The 20893-nt window shown below is 39.5% G+C and overlaps 1 protein-coding gene across 2 annotated transcripts in view; it reads left to right on the top strand.

Moving 5' to 3' along the window:
- Nucleotides 1-20893, top strand: part of MEIS1 (Meis homeobox 1) — a 145433-nt gene that overhangs the window by 79402 nt on the left and 45138 nt on the right. For both annotated transcript variants that reach the window (XM_052647883.1, XM_052647884.1), the window contains exon 8: nt 2170-2315. In XM_052647883.1, the coding sequence (XP_052503843.1) occupies nt 2170-2315 (146 nt within the window). The remainder of the gene's footprint in view (nt 1-2169; nt 2316-20893) is intronic.

Raw genomic sequence — 20893 nt, forward strand, 5'->3', positions numbered from 1 at the left:
ATAAAAAGCCTCTTTAAATATTGGACTTTCAAAGAATTTATTAGGCAAATCCAAGGGGACTCCTTATGAAACACTTGGTTATGCAAATAAATGACCCTGTGAGGTGGCAGGAGCCCTGTTTAGGGATGTGGGTGCCTGGCCCTGCCTGGACCACCAGCCCATCCCCCTTGGGCCAGTCACCCAGAAGGTTCACGAGTACCTTCTTCATTTCTACCATCAAGGCTTGGGCATCGTGGGTCTTTATGATCTTTTTCACTGAGGACACAGCTACAGTTCTGTGGACTTTTCACAGAATATATGATTTTTGTCAACAAAACTTTGAATAAAATTAAATTATGGATTTTAAATTGATAAAATCAGTTAAAATGTTTGAACTTGGGGAAACTTCTAAGATGGTGAGGGACAGGGAGGCCTGGCATGCTGCAGTCCTTGGGGTCGCAGAGAGTCAGACACGATGGGGCGACTGAACAATAAATTGATAAAAACTTAACAGAAAAGTTTTGTGTTTGTGGCATATGCTGTGATCCTAGCAGAAATGTTGAAATCAGTCTGTTACTCACCCAACAAAGTTTTTCAACGTCAACTCAGTCAAGGTAATTTGGGGGACAGTTTTCTTTTTTGGAGGGATGGGGAGAGTTTCCTGAGGGAGCTCTGTTAAGAGCAATGAATTAATGACAGGCTAACTAGTTTAGATTCGTCTGAAATAGCTTAAATCAAAATAGGGAATTCTTTAATATCCTGTGATAAATGATATGGAAAAATACACGAAAAATATATATGTGTGTAAGTGAGTCACTTTGCTGTATAGCAGAAATTAAATGCGACATTGTATATCAACTATCCTTCAGTAGAATTTAAAAAAAAAAATAAGGAATTCTTTTTGTATGTAGATTTTAAATAAAAGAAGCTAAGAATACAGAAATTCATGAAGCAATATGAAGGAATCTGAGGCTAGTTTCCCTGTATGGATTTGCCAGAGTTCTTTGGACCATGTGGATTGGTGAACACAGGGAGTGTGTTAGCTTGTTGCTAAGCCTTGTCTCTCTAGCTCTTCTCTCTGGGTCGAGATCAACCTGTCCCTCTCTAAAAGCCAGTAGCTTCCACCGAGAAAGCTGGGGTACTAGTCTGACAAAAGCTAAGCTACTTTTTTTTTTTTTAGGGTAGTAACTTCAGTCCACTGTTGTTTTCCTTTTTAACTTTTGTGCCTAAACTTCAAGTGTTTACTTTCCATTTGTACCTTTCGCCTTGTTTTTTAGACAGTGTTATTATATAGGCTGAAATTTCACCTTTTTCTTATTCAGTATGCCATTTTAAAAGGAACACTACATTTTTGATTTCGTGTCACAGACCCCAAAAATTACCTACAAGAAACAACTTAAATGTTGTGACAAAAATCAACGGAAAAATAGGATCCAGTGTGCAGGATTATGTAAGCAGGTGACTTTTCAGTGAGAAAAATTTAAATCTAGAAGAAATTTCAGAAACTGCCTGAATAATTAGAGGAATACAGTCCCAATGGACTGTTAATTTAACATCACTTAGTTGATTTCAATAGTCATTGTTTTCCAATAAAACGATTTCAAGAGTTTTTCCCTTACTATACTTGAGGCTCTCTTTCTATGACAAGAAAAATTATATTCTATTTGAAGCATTCCTATGTCAAACTGCTTATATGATGGATTACCTACATTTCCACGGCCTACTTTAGTCTTAAGATAGATCACTTGCGGAAATAGTTGATATCGTAAATGCATCTTCTCACAAGTTGACATCAATGACTTTATGTGGGATTTGAATACTCAGGCAGGGACAGCACCTCTACTCATGGCTTCCACCATATTTAACTCCCAGTAGAAGTTACACTTAACATGTCTCCACTATCTACATGTGAATAGTTATCATAGCAACAAAGCTACTAAGGAGATTGGGTATTCCCCTCCATTCCCTTTAACCTTTCCCACTGTTCCTTGAAAGAAGTTCCTTAGACCTGACTACTTTTGAGCCTAGGCCTTGTTCTTTCTGTCTTGATAAAAAAAAAAGAAAACAGTACCAAATAAACTATGAATCACTGATATTGCTCTTTTGGTTTTGTTTATATCCAAAGGCATTCTATTTGAATAAAGCATGTCAAGGTAGCATCAGTCAAAATTTGATTCACTATGTTTGCAGGTGATGGCTTGGACAACAGTGTAGCTTCCCCCAGCACAGGTGACGATGATGATCCAGATAAGGACAAAAAGCGTCACAAAAAGCGTGGCATCTTTCCCAAAGTAGCCACAAATATCATGAGGGCGTGGCTGTTCCAGCATCTAACAGTAAGTGGATTCTAAATGACATATGTAAACTAAATATGGACAATGAACCAGTTTTGATAGAAAAAAAAATGGGGAAGAATGATCCCTCTGGACCTGGAATATTTCATAAATCACTGTGTGCCCACAGTTCTTACAAAAGTGTTAGCACTTGTTTCCTAGATCCATACCCCAAATGAGGAGTTTTATTTGAAGTTTGCTATTTCAGTTTTGCTCACTTTTGTAAGTTATAAGGTTTAGGAGATCAGGAGCACTTGTAATTTGAAGTATGTATGTTAATGATGTTGCTTTTCTCAGTGTGACTCTTAAATACCAGGAACCAGATCCCACTAAGAACAAAGAGAAGGACTTAATTTCTTCCAATGCATTACAGTGGACCTTTATGGTGACTGGTCTGCAGAAATTTAAATCTTGTTGCAATGGCAGGATGCTCACATAATTTGCTTTTAAGTGGTTTGAATGTACTGGCTGCCATTACAAAATGTTCATCCGAGTCAGAGCTGCACAGTGAAAGTTGTCCCTGTATTTAGAACTGTAAAGGAAAACAGCAATATAGAGTCAGCCCTTCCTGTGTAGTCCCTTGTGACTTTTCAAGCCGAGTTAACAGTTTATATTGTCTGTGTGAGTATTGCTGTTTTCACTGCAGGAATTCTCCTGGAGATGTGAGAAACTGGAGATTTGGGGCTTTATGCTACTGAGGGGTTTGTTTTGTTTGGTTATTGTTCTGAATGGATTTCATGTTGAAAACATAATCATAATATTTTGGTGGATATTTTTGGAAGTGCATACTTATTTAAGGACGTCTAAGGAAGAAGAATGACATGAAAATTTATGGATAAAGTAATATATTGAAAATCAAAAAGTTGTTGACCTGGTGGATTTTCAACAGTACAGACAAAGGGTGAATTTAGGCAAGTCATAGCACAGACTAGCCTAAAATGAATGAATGTGAAAAATCTTCTTTTTTTTTAATATTAGGAGCAGACCTTTTGTGACTATTTTTAGGTTAGTTTGCCTTTCTTAAAGTCATTTGTTTTTCTTCAGTATCAAAGTTAATTCTCCATTGTCACTAATGTGTCCAGACCTGTTAACCCTCACATGCTTGCCCACTTTCAAGCCGATGTTCCTCAATGACTTATACTGACTGATATAGGGAGACAAACAGGGGATGTGGGAGGCCATGCTGGTTTGGTTCCTCTGGATAGAGAATATGCCTTCAAGAACACTCGAGGCTATAAATTAATCCCAATTGTACACTATCCCTAAATAAAATAAAAACTGAGAGCAGCAGGACTAACTAAAAAATAGTTTCTTTCCTTTTCTTCTTCCCTGTATGATTCCAAATAGTAACTAGACTATGCTGACAGTTTTGGAATCAGCTTTGAGAATAATACCGATAGTGAGTCGAAGATGTAGATGGTTTAGCTGATTTTAACATCATATTAGGTTGACCTAAAACCTGATTTGGGTGCCATTACTTGCCTGACACTTGTTGCATTTATGTGGATGGTTTGAGATCTGCCTTTTGAAAGTTTGCTGTTGAGGATTATCGACCACCACCAAAGCGGGGAGGGAAAGACTAAGGCCTAGAGGGCACAGCATGAGAAATAGTCTGGCATCCAAAGTCAGCAGGAGATAAGAAGTGACAATTGGGCAAAAGTGCTGATGCAGCCATGTAGGTGTTTCAGCACTAGAGCTAACCGACTAACCTCTGGATGAGTGGGGAGAGAGGACAAAATCATGTTGATCCTGAAGTCACAGCCAAACTCTTTCTATTTCGTATACTAACAGAAAAAACAGATAGACTTCATCAGCCTCTATTTCAATCTGCAAAGGAGTTTTGGCTTCCCTTGAAGCTGAGGTGCCCCTGAATAAAATATAATCAAATATTGGTTCAGACAGAATCAGGAGAGAGAGGAGCAAGTTCTTTTATTCATTCACCAGATTTCCTGGTTTTCTAGGTCGTATCCTTGTGAAGAACCTTGCCAAGCGCTATGTTATTAAAAAAAAAAAACAAGCCCACACTTTTTAAGTAGCCAGCATGACTTTACCTACATTGCAGTGCTCTTTGTGGTCCATATGTTGTTGGGGCAGTTGCAATAGAAATTATTCATGAACTGTCTGATTTTGTGGAGGTCCAGCTAACTTCCTTCAGGCTGGGGGTCGGTGCTGGCCTGTACCACTACCCCGAAGAGGGAAACCCATTTGTTCTAGTCTCCCTGGCATTCTAGGAATGCATATAGACATTGTCTCCTGGTTTCCATTGGACGTTTCCACCCTCCTTCCCTTCACCACTGCCATCTACTCATACAAAATATTGGTAATGATAGTGGTTTCTAAAAAGTGAAAAGTCCTGTAATATCATCTAAAAAAGAAAACTGAGAAGAAATGTTTACATTTTCTCCCTCTTTCCTTAGCCCAAAGAAAAAGGTCCCCCTCCATTCCTCTTCTCCAATTGCTAAAGTAGTTAGATCTCCAGTTACAAGGATAGCCTTCTCCTTGTCTCCTTATACTTGAAGGAATGCACAAACTGTTTAGGTAACATTTATAGTCAGGAGCTGATTATAATAAGTGCTATGAAAAAACCTATACAAAAAGTTTTATTATTATTTGTCCAAATGTAAGTAACTACTGTTATCTTTAGTGTTAATTCTTTAGCAAATTTATCTCAGAGTCAGGAAGGCTTTTAGGGAGGCACGATTCAATTGAAAGACTATGTACAAATTTTAGAGGATCACATTCCTCTATATGATTAATGCAACTTAACCAGGAGATTCTTTCTGAAGTCTTGCTAAATATAAAAGAGCAATTGAAACTCTGGCTAATTAAAACAATAGCAATCGCAGTTTATTAGCAAATTGTAAAAACTAATCTTTTAAATACTAAAAAGCATATTATAAAACCTCACACTCCTTTTGGAAAGCAAATTAGTTTTTTTTTTTTTTTCTTTTTAAAATAAATGGGTCAATCTTTTCATTGAGGGTATTCAGTTTAAAAAAAAATCTGCCTTTGAAAGTGCTTTCAGCATTTGTTTGTTAGGGGAGTAGAAAAGTCCTGAATTTGAAAAAAAAAAAAAAAAAACAACTTTCTGGATTTGCACCCCAGCTGCATAAGAAAAATGTGCCTTTCTGTAGTTGGCTGCAGGTAGATTTAATCAGTAGCACATTTTACTACTCCAAGGAGAGAACTAAAGCTTCATTCTTGGACTCACAGTCTCTAGCAAGCTAAACTGGACATACTTGTGTATTATGAAGACAATAAAAGAAAAAGGAAGCAGGTTTTAAACTTTGGTGCTGATGGGGTAAAAGGAAATTTCAGTGATGTGAATTTCCAGTTAACCAGTTTTGATAACTAGAGGTCTCCTAAAAAAAAGAAAAATATTGCCTGGAAGTGAAAAGAGTAACACTATTTAGATAATGAGAGAGAATTCGAAAGAAAATGAAAGTATGTATTATAGAAATGCTTGCATTTGCCTGAAGACAAATCACTGCAAACAATTAGAAAGTGCTTAATATTTGGCTGTGAGTCACTATATAGTCACGATCAGTTCAGGGGCATATACCACATCAAGATATTTTTCCTTCCTTAAGGGTATTATTCCAACTGTAAATATAACCTACTATGTCATAATGTTTAAGCTGGATGTGTTTTGCATATTGCTGGTTGTCTTGCTACATAGCATTACAAAGATACATGCCTAAGGGCTAGTAAAAATGAGGAGAAGGAATAAATACAATGTTTAAGGTAAAAAAAAAAAAAATCAAGGGTCTTTTGTCTGTTTTTCTACCCTAGCATGTTGCACACACACACACCTAAAATACTGCAATCTTAAATAAAATCTAAGTAGAAAAGCAGTTAATATGATTCTTATTTATTTAAAATATACAGTGACATATTTTCCTGTATGGAGCTGTTGTGTGCCCTAGGAATCCTGAGAGTTAGGGAAAGTGGAAGTTGTCAAAATGCATACCTGTGATAAATCAGACAGGGGGTGACATATTTGACTTTCATTCACATTCTCTTGGATTCCCCATCCTTTGACGATCTTGGGGATTCCATTGGGTACTATAGAGACAAACTTCGTTTCTAAGTTATATACACATTTTGCTCTTTGAGTTTGTTTTCTTTCTTTCAACTTTTAGCCTGGAATTTTTTTTTTTTTTTTTTTTTTTTGCTGTAGCAAAATTTATGTCTCAGTTTCTGATTTATAAGACTTTCCTCTCAGTGTGGATAAAGCCAAAGTGAAGGGCTGTAGAATCTTCCAGGTTGAAAATTGCGTTGCCATAGAAACACTATTAGATGAAAAGTGCCCTGCGGGTCCGCCACTCTAAGGATGGAGTAAATGGAATTGAATTGGGAATTGAATGCTCTAGAAGAGACAGATGTTGTTTCATTGGTTTTGCTTTTGGTAACAAGATCTGGTGGAGCCATCTTAGTGTCATATCTCTGCTTGCAATTTTGGAAGAATTGCTCTATAAACATTATGAATTATTGTTACAATGAAAAAGTACTTCTCATTGGTATCCCATAACGCATTTTGTTGATCAAGGTGAGTGGAAGGTCAAAAGGCAGAGAGACATGCCTACAAGGAGGTACATAGTTAGGCAGCAGATAGAATTTGCTCCTCTCCTCCCATTTCTATTTCTTTTCCTATCCCTCACCTCTATTCTTTGCCAGTCTTAACAGTGAATATTCTTATTGTGCCTTCCCAGTTAGCATCCTTTCACTACCATTAGCCCTAAGAAGGTAGTGAGGCAGGAAGACTATGTTCTTGAACTTTTGTCTGAAATGTTAATCAGGGTAGTGCAAAGTATTTGGGGAGGACGGTCCAAACTAAGTCCTCTGTGTTTCTGTGCCTGAGCTAAGGAGGGTGGCTTGTGAGACTGGCAGGTAAATTTTATCCTTTTTTTTTCATTATGTGGTATCTACAGATACCTTATTAAATTAAGATGCTTGAAAACTAGTACTAAGATGTGAGATTTTTGTTCTTTCAGGTGCCTGTGTCCCATATCAAAAATGAGCTTTCTGAAATTCATAAGAATATCTTCACAGTTCTTACTTTTTTCTTTTAGGTGGTTACCATTCACCTTTCTAGGCTTTAGTCATGATGATGGTCAGAGCTTGGCTTTGCTGAAACTAACACAGGCTTGGATGACAAATCCATCTTCCATTTAGAAGATCTCTGCTACTTTGGAGATTGTGTATTTCAATTTGGTTAGCTAGGATCCTAAATATCTTTTTCCCAATTGGGAATCATTTGTCTCAGGAGGAAAATGGAGTATAGGTTATTTAATTACTTGGAGGTAATGTTGGAATGTCCTCATTCTTCTGCAGTATACATCATATAAGCTCTATTTTAATAATGAGATGAGTGGTTTCTAGATTCTGGGGCAACTGCTTTTTTCTTTTTCTTAGCTGGTTATTGAAATCCTAATGGGATGGGTGATGAATTTTCTTAGGTCAGGTAAACTGAAAAGGCTACAGCTGGAATTCTTCACCCAGAAGAATCGGAGTTAATACTAATGATCATTGTGAATTAGAAGATCAAAGGCGAAGCATCAGCCTGTTCTCCAAGTTGCTGCCCCAGAGGCCATTAGTGACCTGGCAGAGCTCCCTCCCAGCCTCTTGCACACCTCCTTGCCTCTGCCCCAGCCTTTCTTCCCCATCCTAGTTATGCACCTCTGACCTGAGGGAATTACAGTCTAGTCCGTTGATGAAGAGGGATGGGGAAAAACAATCAAAAGGGAAAACAAAAGTCCAACTTGAAAACTGCTCATTTATCCAGGTACATAGGACCCCTAAGCAGATGAACTCTGACTGGGACTCTGTGAATTTCATGGTGTGATTGAGATTTTTGTGCTCAAATGGTTTATTCATTTCACAGATGATTGGGGCCTTTATGTGGTACCTTATGTGAGAGACTTTTGTAGTATTTTGATGGCAATTTGTCAGATTATTCTAAAATTTTTATTTGTTTCCAAGACTAAGTTAAAAATATGCTATAACTTGATTTTCTGATATACTCTTAATTGGGTTGATTAAATAAAGGATTAGTTTCAAAATGGAAGTGCTCATATAAGCGCAGTTTAACTTGACAGTTGCTGATGCATGTAACTGTTGGAACACTGGCTGGCCATTTACACTTCAACACATATATCAATATCATGTCTTCCGATTCCTCCTGGTGATGATATATTTTTGAAGGAAAAATACCAAACTCAGTCACTGCTCCTCCTCAGTTTATCTTTCGAGTTAAAATTGGAGCATTATATACATATGTGTGAGTGTATTCGCTAAACTAACTCAGTCTAGCCCTTAGGAATTTTATGTAATATAAACTTGGCTTTTAACTTTCTCAGTGTTTAAGATTCCTAGTGAAAGTACTTTGGTTTAAAGAATGGAGGTTTGATGGAGAGAAAATCCAATGGTTTTGTTTTAGAAAGGATTCCAGTGTTTTAGTTTGGTCTGACTGGTTGGTTGTTTGCCAGTAGAAGTAAATCTCTATGTCATGGAATTTAGGAGATTTCACTTAACCTGAAGCATCCTCCGCACATCTCAGTCTTTCTTATTGAAGTGTGATTATGATTCTGTGTACATATGTGTCCCTATGTGCTTGGGCGTTTTTCTGTCAGACAAATCTCTCTGAAACCCTGCCATCCGTACCAGCACTAGTGGACAACTGATCCATTTTACTTGTTTTAATCCTCTAAATAGCTATGTTCAAGGCTCTCATTTTTCTGTTTCTGCTGATGGAAGCCAATGCCAGAGGGTAGGCAATGACTAGAGACCACATTTGCAATGGTCACAAAATTCCCTGGGTTATGGGCCAAGCTTACCTGAGCTATAATTACTAAATGACAGGAGACAGCAAAAATCATTTTATTTAAGTTCCAAAGTAGTAACAATAGTGATTGTGCAGAGTCACATTAACATGATGGCTATAGACAAGCGTACTCATGTTTCAGTACTGCTGGTCCTTCCATTTGCAAGTCCCAAGCCTGGTAAAGGTGGCTTTTCTCAATGGGTTGGATACTCGGCTCAGTGTGTAGGAGCAGGAGAGAACCCACAGACATTCAGATAAGGCATCCATTTCTTGGTGGGCCTATAGACAGCGTCCAAGAGCAAAGGAGCAGCTAAAAGCATTACGCCAGGAAATTGTCTAACATTTCAAAAACCTTTTAGTTTTTGTGTTTTCTTGCTATTGCAAAATGCCTTCACTCAGCAACTGATAGCCCAGGAAGTGTGTCTCCCAATACAAGAAGTATTGTTCTATCTTCGGACACTCCAAAGAAAAGATAGGCCTCACATAACTTAATGTTATAAATGCAAACACCTTAAGTTGGTTCATACTCAAATGAGACATAAGTTACTTGGTTTTATAATGGATTATTCAAAATATTGGGAATAGAGACCTTTGGTTCGATTTAAATAACTTGCTTGTATTTGAATGTCCTTCTGGTATTATCGCTCCAGAAAAAAAAATGAGGCAATATATATATGAACTTAACCTTTTAAGTAAATTTGCTTTTCAGTTCCTAATATTCTGCCATCAGTGTTTTTCTGTTTTCACGTTAACTTTGTTGCTAGCAGCCCCGCAGAGCGCTCTCCCGTGACAGGAATGACCTCTGAGAATTCGGTGTCCTAGGAAGTTCTGGGGACATCCAGAGGCCACGAGATGTAGTCTGTTAATCGGAATGCTCATCCTAAGAAAGATCAATGAGTAGAGAACATTTCTATTGCAGTTTATAGAAGTTTAAGAATAATTCCTATCTCTTATTTAAAGAAAAGTCAGTTTTCAAACTTCTTGGAGGAGGAACTCCACAAAAATGACTTGATGTCATTCTTGAAAAGAAATGAAATTATCTCCTGCCTGCATAATGTTACTTGTTTTTTTACTTGTTACCGAATTTTTAAACAACGATCTATTGATTGCTTGGCTGTTTTGACACTGGATCATTCTGTCTTGTTAACAGCTAAAGGAAAAAATTGATCAAAAGGTTAAATAAAATTATAATTTGTGTTTCTGTGGTCCTTTATGTTTTTTTAAAACTTATTAAATTAAAAATAGTTTTTAATTATTTATTTAGCTTTGGCTGTGCTGGGTCTCCGTTGCTGCGAGGGTTTTTGCCTAGTTGCAGTGAGCGGGGCTACTCTCTAGTTGTCCTGTTCAGGCTTCTCATTGCAGTGACTTCTCTTGTTGTGGCTCCCAGCGCAGGCTCAATAGTTGTGGTGCACGGGCTTAGTTGCTCCACAGCATGTGGGATCTTCCTGGATCAGGGATCAAACCCCATGTCTCCTGTATTAGCAGGCGGATTCTTTACAATTCAGCTACTGGGAACCTTCTATTATCTTTATTTTTAAGAAAATTTTGCCCCCACCATGGGCCATGTGATATCCCAGTTCCCCAACCAGGGATGAAATGTGTGCCCCTTGCATTGGAAGCATGGAGTCTTAAGCACTGGACTGCCAGGGAAGTCCCAGTGGTACTTTGTAATTTAATCTTTTCATATACACTGTACTCTTAATCCTATAAAGTAGGCAGGATGACAAAAATGAAGGTGAGAGAAGTTCATGAATTTTCTCAAGGTCAAAAGCTAGGAACTGGCAGAGCTGGGGATCTAGGATCTCCTATCTTGAATGTGCTTTTTTAAAAATCATATTTCCTCCCTAACAGAGCAAATCAGATCACATCGTTGGGAGTTCATAGTTATAATAATAATAATCTCACTTCATGAGCTAGCTGATTAGTATTTGTTAAATAAAAATGTGAGCCAGAATGTTTGGCATAAAACTTCATAGTACATCCTGATGGTCATTGGTAACTGAGTGTCAAGGATGGTCCTCTCCTATCTGGATTATTTTTTCCAGATATATCTGTGCTTAAAAAAGGCATAGCTGCAGCTATTGATACTTTATGCAATTGTAATGCATTGTTAGAATTTTAGACTTTATATAACTGTCCTTTCTTCCTTATGGAAGTAGGTAAATCTCTAGTCCTCTCTGTGACTAACAATGAGTGATAGTGATTTGGAAGTGAGAAATCTTTTTTCCTGCAAATCCTAGGTAAACCTTTGAACATAGAATTTAGCTCCTTGAAGATTTTTTTTTTCCTTTTTTTTTTGCCTGTCACATGTTCAGGATGCCAAAGAGCTATGTCTTTAATTTGCTTTATGGAGATAGAGGAAACTGCTTATGCAGCCCCGATTACTCCTGAAACTACAATCCAACTGTCGTTTCTCAGCAAAGAAGGCTGCTAAACCCTGGAGAATTAAGCCACCGCTCTGGGGTATGACACTGAGGTCTGATCATTTTAAAGCTAGTAATAACCAGAATCCTAAAATTCTTATGAATAAAATGTAATTTTAGTAATGTTTCCATAAACAGTGGTAATGGTGGCATTTTAGTAGGCAGTGACATTAGTCACATCCAAATTGCACCACATTGGCTTTTAAATTACTCCACCTGTCTGTATGAATAGAATTTTCAGTGTAAAAGCAGAGAGACAGCTGCTGCTAATGTCTCCTTCTCCCTGTGCAGATAATGCTGGCAAATCTACATGCATAAAGGACTAGTTTGTGATGTAAAATGGTACCTGACCCTGCTGGCTCCTGAGCTGCAGAGAAATACCTTTAATTACCAGTGGCTGTGTTTAGTTGTTGACATAAAAATGTCAGCTTCCAGGGGTGTAACCTCAGGTTCACTCCCTCTAGTCATGTCACCCACCGTACACACTTTTCCTTCCACCCACATCCGTAGTGAGATGGGTGAGTGTTTATCTTGATGTGTTTCAGAAACATGCAAGGCATTAATACTTAAAAGGAAAACATCTAATACTGTATGAACTTGATTGATGATCTTTCCATTGGAGAACTTTTTTAAAGATTAGTGGAATTGAGTTCTTCTTTCTAGCCAGAATGAAAATACGGGATACCGTGCATACCTTCAAAAGGCTTAACATCATTCATCTGATACAGATACACTTTCTTATGGGAGGATCATGGCCAGGCATTTCATAGAGTAGAGCAGGTGAAGAATAGAAGGTCTTGAGTCTATCACTTTTTTTTTTTTTTTTGACCATATACCCAGGTTTCCTGTTGATACAGGATAAAGCTTTTTCTGGAGAAGCCTGTTTGCTCTTGACCTTTTGGTTCTGGTCTATTGTAACAACTAGATCGAAATAGGAGTGGGCCAGCCAAGAGGAGCCTCCTGTTTACAATGCCTGTTGCCAACAATGTATTTGGCAAAATGGTAAATAGAAGATATACTTGTCTGGCTCGTTTGCAGGCATTCTTTTTGACTTCTTTCACACAACTGGTGTTTTTGTGTTTAATTTAACAAGGAATGAGTAGTAAATGAAAGCTGCTGCCTGAAATCCCACTGTGAGCGTGTTTTGCACTTGGCTCCCCAGTGACAAGGCAATTTGTGAAATTATGTGATGGAGTAATTAGATGAAGCTAGGGCTCCTGATTGTTGCCATGCATATGTGGCGAGGGTTTGTTGCGAAGAGGGAGGGAGAGGGAAAAAAATAGATTATTACCCTGGCAAGTTGGCTCAAAGCTTCTTCATTTATTTGTAAACAGAATATTTAGTGACCGCATAGGAAGTAGCTGTAATCACCAGCTCATAAAGAAACCACAGCAGAGCTTTTGGATTTTTGCAGAGTGCTCATGTAAAATTTAAGCTGGGAGGCAGAATCCCTGTTAATGTAATTAGGATCTAATTTACCACCCTTTGCACACAGATGTAATAATGTCTAGATATTTATTCTATCTTTAAGCACGTTACGTATACCTCAGTGCAGCAGTTACTGAACAGAAACAGGTGTGAGCACTTCCCTAATTCGTTTTTACACTGTAAACACATAGCAATTTAAGGGAAATATTTACCAAAAACGAAGGGAAGGAATGTCTGCAAATGAGGCAGTAATGGACAGTTGCCCTTTATGTACTGATGGATTTCTCAATGGTTAAGTAAATTAAAGCAAATGCTAGAAAAATCAATAGGCCAGCATAGTCTTGGTTTTGCCTCATAGACTTCGGGACAGAATGACAGATGTGGTGTCTATGACCCATTTAAGTATTAATGCCTGAAAAACTGCTTCTGCATGCAAGGTTATATAGGCTTCGAAACATTCCGCTATATTACATTACAGACAATAATATTTTTAAGTATATATGGAATTTATACATTTCAGTGAGGTTGTTCTTACGTGATACATTTATACTGGAAGATTAGTTGTTGCAATAGCACCATAAATCAGTTTTGAATGTTCCCACACGGAAACATCTTCATAAGGCTGTAGTTGAAAGGTAAAGATGATGTATATCAAGCTTCCATGTCTCGTGAAGTGAATATGCTCCATAACACTCTATGTGGAAACCAAATTAGATTTAATTAAGGGGTAGATGCTCAGAGCCTTTGGGAAAAAAAATCTGTAAGAAACCACAGAAATGTGGCATTAGAATTCAGTTAATCTCCAGGGCTCTAATGCTGTATTTTACATTTGTACCAACATGGATCACACGTCACATAGGTTGACTCTCATAGCATGTGGAATTTCAGGGCTGTCCTAATGTTCTTAGTGGTAGGTATTGACCTCTGAGAATGAGAAGGTCAGCCTCTGGTAGCATCACAGAATGTGCATTCCCCCATCCATTGCTCCCATTACCAATGTCAAGAGAAATGGTGGAAAAATTCTCCCATGGTTGGATTGTTGATTACTAGAGGCAGGAAGAAAAAATGTGCAAGAGTACTGGCTTTAGGAACCAAAGCTAATTTCCAAACCAAAATAAAATGGAGGGTTGAACTCATTATGCTGGTCATTCAAGGAGAAGGTGCCTTTTGTTGCAGAGAAAGAAAGTTGTGTTGGCTTGCAGTGTCCTGTTTACCTTCTTATGCTGAGTGAATTCAGACAATCATTCCTTCCTTCTCTGCCCTTGACGAAGCAGACCTGGGCCAGCCTGCATCTGGGTTTTGAAAATCGGTATTTAAAGGTGATATTGTGGGGTTTCCCTGGTGGTCCAGTGGTTAAGACTTCACCTTCCAATTCACAGGGTGTGGGTTTGATCCCTGGTTGGGGTGCTAAGATCCCACATGCCTTGTGACCAAAAAACCAAAACATAAAACAGAAGCAATATGATAACAAATTCAATAAAAGACTTTAAAAATGGTCCACATGTAAAAAAAAATCTTAAAGAAAAAGGCATTGCACTTTTTAAAGGTGATGCTGTGATGAACCAAGTTCTTGGAAACATTGCTAGGTTGGAATGATGGGGAGAAGTAGCATAATCATTTAGGTTTCTAAATCGAAGATAGTTTCCTGATTTTTAATCTTCATACAATATAATATGTGTAACTATAACATTCCCTTGAATCTGGAAATTTAACAATGTTACACATTTGGAGGTTAAACTGAGGTGTAAATAGTAACTTCACAGAAGTCTACCATCTAAAAAACTGGGAAATGGAAATTACTTCGGAATTGAAGATTCCTTTGCTTCTTCAAGGCAGTGCTTCTTAAACTTTCATGTGCATTCCAGTTATCTGGGAATCCTTTTTTTGCGTGGAGATTCTCAGAGGGAAGGGGCCTGAGAATCTGCATTTTTAATAAGCTCCCTGCTGCTATTGGACTGCAGAACAGACTGTTCATAGCAAGGATCTAAGGAACATGAGCAAGATAACAGATTTTTAAATGGAAAGATGATTGTTTTTCTCCATCTTTGATTTTTTTTATACTTTGATTTTTCCCCCCTCTGATCTTGAAACAATGTATTATTTTTATCACGTCTATTGGACTAAAGTGTTTTCTTTTTCCTCTGCTAACTTTCAGTTCTTTCTCAATGTACAAGACCTTTCTTTTAATTATCAAAGAGTTTTTAAAAGATAGACTTTATGTTTTGGAACATTTTTGAGTTCATAACAAAACAGAGGGAAAATGACCTAGGTTTCCCATAGACCTCCCCACCACCACCACAAATGGGCTTCTCCCATTAGCAGGGCCCCCCAACCAGAGTGGTACATTTCTTACAGTTGATGAACCTACACTGACACATCAGTATCACCCAAAGTTCAAGGTTTCCATCAGGGTTCACTCTTGGTGTTGTACATTCTATGGGTTTGCACAAATGTGTGACATGTTATCCATCATTATAGTATCATATGGGGTAAATTCATGCCCTAAATGAGTATCACAGTGTTTTCATTGGCTGAAATCTCCTGATAGATCAAGGACTCTGCAGATAGACTGTATTTTTCTCTGGGGCTTGTTGACAGCACACTTGTGTGATAGGATGGGTGAAATGGTGGTTCTGAAAGTTGGATGTTACAGATTCTTACTCTTTGCCCATACTTGGTGTCAGTATGCAGGGATGGGAGTTATCACAGGAAGAGGGCAGCATGTGCATTGCTGTGCTGGCTCTCAGATTCTTACTTTAGCACCCCAGATCTCGTACGGGCTTCCCAGGTGGCGCTTATGGTAAAGAGTCTGCCTCCCAGTGCAGGAGATGCAGGAGAAGCTGCTTCCATCCCTGGGTAGGGAAGATCCCCTAGAGAAGGAAATGGAAACCCACTCCAGTATTCTTGCCTGGAGGATCCCATGGACAGAGGACCCTGGCACGCTACAGTCCATAGGGTTGCAGAGTCAGACACGACCAAAGCAACTTGGCACACACAGATCTGGTAGGCTTTGTCAGCGAGGAAGTAACAGAATCACCAACTACAGAAACAATACCTTCATCTGAGGGAGAAATGCTTTTGTTCCTAGTCCTACTCACCAACTTCAGTCTGCTAAAGGAAATCCTTTTGTATTTCCGCTGCCTGGTGTACTTTGTCTGCCATGGGCACTCTCAAATTTCACAGCATCCGGCATGATAAATTTGTTTTAAAAAGTGAGCATCCAAAGAAACAGGCACCCAGTCCAGGAAGCACAGAGAGTCCCATATAGAATAAACCCAAGGAGGAACACGCCGAAACACATATTAAACTGACAAAAATTAAATACCAAGAAAAAGCATTAAAAGCAACAAGGGAAAAGCAATAAATAACATACAAGGGAAGAAGGAGCATCCAAAAAGTATATTCTCTCTAGTTGGGCTAAGATCTAAAGATTATTATACATAGCACATACCTATTAATCATTGCTTAGTGGGTAAATTCTCTCACTCATTAGAGTTCACAGGCTGGATGTAGTTTCTTGAAATTAGGTCGTTTATTTTGGTCTAAGTCATTGAGGATCAAAGGTCACAAGGAATCCAAAAGCCATTAGTCAGGGTTCTTTTCTGGACCCCTTAGATGTCATTGTGCGAGTCACCCATGGCAGCCCGGGCCTGGCCTGCTGTCAGGGAGCTGGCAGGGTGCCTACTTTATTTCCAGTTTGCATAGATAAAAAGCAGAGCAGCTACTCTCAGAATCACTATAAAAATAAGCTTACATAAAATCTCCATTTGAAATACAGTATGTGTGTGCCCCTGCATGTGTCCTCTTATGGAAACCAGGGGCCCTGGAAATCAAAATTAGGAAGAGAGGCATACATTTGATGGCATCGTGGATTATCCTTTGTTTTGGTGCAGGCATTTATAATTCATTGCGAAGCTAGGGAAGACCAGATTCTCACAAAGAATTGTAACGACAAAGCAAGTGTTTTAATTTGCGAATGTAGAGTAGAATAAGGAAATAGCTTTAGCCGTTGTCAAAAATGTATACTGCCATCCCCTCTTGATAATGTTGAAGTACATTTGGCAGTAATGAGTTTATGTGTATCAGGAGTGGTGGGCAAGAGATGTAGTCAGGTCGATTCATTTACTCCCCCCATTGAGCCCTGTGGGTCTCAGGTCCACACCTTGAAGTGAAAACATCATCAATTACCAAGACGACAGGCGCCCTGGACTTACTCCCTGAAAGAGTTCGTTTTGGACCAGAAACTGTGAGCACTCAGTAACATTCATCAGTGTGCAAGAGAGTGATTGAGTGGGGTGAATTTTCAAGGAAAAGAGGCCAAATTAACATGTATGAAATAGTGTATATCTGAATTTTGAAAAATCCAGCTGTAAGCAAGTATCCTGTTTGATTTGAAATGATTATTGAGTACTTTGCATGTGATGCTACAATGAATCATTATACCCCCACTTCACAGATGGAACATTTAATGGAAGGAAGTGGGCTGGAAAAGCCTGAAGATCTACCAGAGGTCTTTGTGTAGGATAAAGTAGAAACTGGAGAAAAAATCAGTGCCTTACTGGTCACCCTGTTGGGTGTCGCCACTTCCAGACCTTGAGACTTAAAATAGTGGTTTGTTTTTGCCCTTGAAACATTGACTAGATCTGGTGAGAGCTGAAGCAGAAGTCCTCGTGATGTCATTAGGGCCATGACTCTGCCACACTCACTCAAAAGCCATCACAGCTGTTCTATGGCATTGCCCTGCGTGGGTGCCATGCTGCCTCTAAATTCTCCATGGCTCTGATGCCTGTGCTGCTCAAATGTGTGTGGTGGCAGGGAGGGGGAAAGGATTATGTGGCAGCAGGATGAAGACAGGGCTCTTATCTGAAAGATACCTAAAATTGTTTGGTTTCTGCGGAGAGATGGCTGGGATGTTTTCCACAACACAGTGACCTAATCCCATGCACACTGGAAGAAGGACCTTCCAAATCTGCTTTTTATTTTTCCCCATCATGATGACTGAAGTTCAGGCCGCAACTACCCTTCTCTTTGAATAACAATATAATTTGGGCCATTCAATTTTTTTTTTTTTTTGAGTACAAATACATTTTGAGTGTTTACTATGTGCAATGCACTGTGTACATCTGGGAGCTTTCTACACTCTTTGAAAAGAGCATAGATCTAGTTGGTGATGCAGTTTGCAAAAAGAACCAGAGTGAGGAGGACAGTTTGGAGACAGTTACAGCAGTCAGTTGGGAAGGTTTTGGTTGTGAGAGTGTAAAGAAATGGATGGTGGGGAATTCTCTGGTGGTCCAGGGGTTAGATCTTGGTGCTTTCACTCTGGTGGCCTGGGTTGGATTCAATGCCTTGTCAAGGAAGTAAGATCCTGCAAGTTGAGTGGCACAGCCAGAAAGTGGGGGTGGGGAGAAGAAGTGGATGGTGGAAAATATCTTGGAGGTAAACTGGGCATCTCATAAATAGAAACATTCATAGCTGGCTCATGGTGTACATTCATAAGTGCCAGTGATATGCCAAGGTGGGTGCTCAGTGCCATGTGTATAGAGAACTTACAAATAAAAATAAAATGACTAAAAGTCAGTCTGTTTATTATTATCACCATGCACTGGCAATTCTAAATAATATCAGTGAATAAAATGTTCTTCCAGGCTGGGGCAGACTTCTCCTACCCAGCCCCCACCATGGTAGGCCTTGCTAAGCACTTCCATGTTTTATCTCACCAAATTCCCACAATGATCCTCTAAAGGAGAGCTTCCTAGTGGCTCTATTTTACTGTTAAGGAAATCAAGATTTGGAGAGATTAAACAACTTGCCTGCAGTGGCACAGCGAGAAGCAGGGACTGGATTTTAACTCCAACCCATCTGACTCTCAGGCCTGTTTTCATAACCACTCATGGGGAGACATTTGGTACAGAAGACATTCAAAGGTGATTTCCCTGTTTCACTCTGGCAGTTCCGGAGCTGGAGTTTCTTCCAGGGAAGAAACAAAGTTAGAAGGAGGAACTCGTTTTAGGGGAGGGTGGAGAGTTCAGCATGGGGTACCTGTGATTCTGGTGATGGTGGCACATCCTCTTGAGTTGTGTGGTCAGTAGTTGGAAATGGGATGGCTGTGGCTTTGGTGAGAGCACAAGGCTTAGTGTTGCCTCCACCAAAGCTAGAGATGGAGATGAATCATGGACCCAGGGAGCACTGAGAGAGAAAGGGAGGAGGCAGGAGCAGAATTCAGGCAATGCCTCCCTTTAAAGGCTGTCTGGAGGAAAAACTAGAGAAAGAGACAGAGGGGCAGGCAGGAGGTCTGTCCAAAGTGGAGGTGGGCTGCAGTCATCTCTGGGGACCCTTCTAGCTCCAATATATTAATTCTAAGAAAAGGAAGGAAGGTCCAATGATGAGAAAGTCAGAGTCGATTCCCAAATAGAACCCATCATGGTCCTAAACTGTCTCCCCTTTCTGTCATCCTCGTCCCAGCTAACAGCATCACCATGGATCCCAAAGCTCCAGCAAGGAGCCTCAGAGTCAGCCCTGAAGGTTCCCTCTTTTCCCCACTTCACAGATAGTTGCTTACTCCCTGAGTTCCATTAATTCTCCCTCCTAGACACGTCTCCATTTTCTTAATCCTTGTCTGGTCCCGCTGCCATAGCCTCCTTGTTTTCTGCTTACCCATTTCCCTAATCAGCCTCCCTGCCTCTAATCAATGACAATTGTTAAAACTGATTCCTTACAAGGAACCCCCATTTTGCCAGTTGAGTGATGTTTCTGAGCCAAATCTCACCCCTACTTGAAATCTTGTAATATCTCCCCATTGTCCTTAGAATACAACATCCTCAGCCTGCCATTCAAGCGCTCTTGAAGTCAGACAGTGACCCACTGGGCACTCAGGCTCTTCTTTCCCCCTTTCTACACATGCTTATCCCCAACAGATGCCAAGTGGTCCTGCACTCTGCACTCTGGCACGTGCTGTTCCCTCATCTGGAACCTCCATGATCCCTTTTCGACTTCACCCTTTTTCTTGCATCCTTAACATCTTATCTCAGATGTCACAGCTTGGAGAAGCCATTGCTGGTTCTTTCCAGGAGAAAGGAAAATGGCCCCTGCCTCCAGATCCATAGCACCTTGATGGTCATCTGATAGAGAATACTTGTCATGGTGACTGTTTATTTATGAACTGCCTCCCTCATAAATAAGATGATTGAATCTTTCACCTCTGTATCTTCAGAGCCATAAGAGAGATGCTTGATGATATTTATTGACCAAATGCAAGAGCAAAGCTTCAAAACAGAGGCAATCAAACCCTGAGAAGTAGAAAGACTAGAAAAGTTCCTGGTATGGGGATGAGGAGATCACCAGTGACCTTTGAAAGACCTGTTTCAGGCCTTTGCAAGAGAAAGAAGCTGTATTCTAGGGCATATGGGCAATGTGACAGTAGAGGCTTGCAATTGATTAAGGGGTAATATACAAAGGGTTACAATTTGGGCAGGAGCAGGAGGAAGTGGTAACAAAAGGGAAAAGTTTCTCTCTTTTTGTAATATTTAGGAGAAGGAAGGTTTGAACCTTTACACATAGCATACAGCTGTCTTTCATGGAATTGCTACTACGTTCCATGCAATTTGTTAAAGCCCAGCCTAATTAATTACTTAGGCAATAGAGCAGGAACCTTTGAAGATAAATGTAGAAAAGAACTGATTAATGTAGCGAAGATCAAGAGCAAGTTGGCAGTAGAGGGTTAGTGGGGAGAGCGATGGGATGGCATCTGAGAGCATGGACTTAGCACCAAGTGAGAACCAGGAGAGGAAGATGAAGGCAGGGAGGTTTAGAAATACACAAGAGGTGGGTTTTGGGTACTCTTGCCCTCCTAGTTCTGTTAGCAGACCAGGAGGCAAGGTCAATTGCTAAGTGTCCCAGGAGTAGGATTG

This window comes from Budorcas taxicolor, chromosome 11 (genome assembly GCF_023091745.1).
Source record: "Budorcas taxicolor isolate Tak-1 chromosome 11, Takin1.1, whole genome shotgun sequence".
Taxonomy (NCBI): Eukaryota; Metazoa; Chordata; class Mammalia; order Artiodactyla; family Bovidae; genus Budorcas; species Budorcas taxicolor.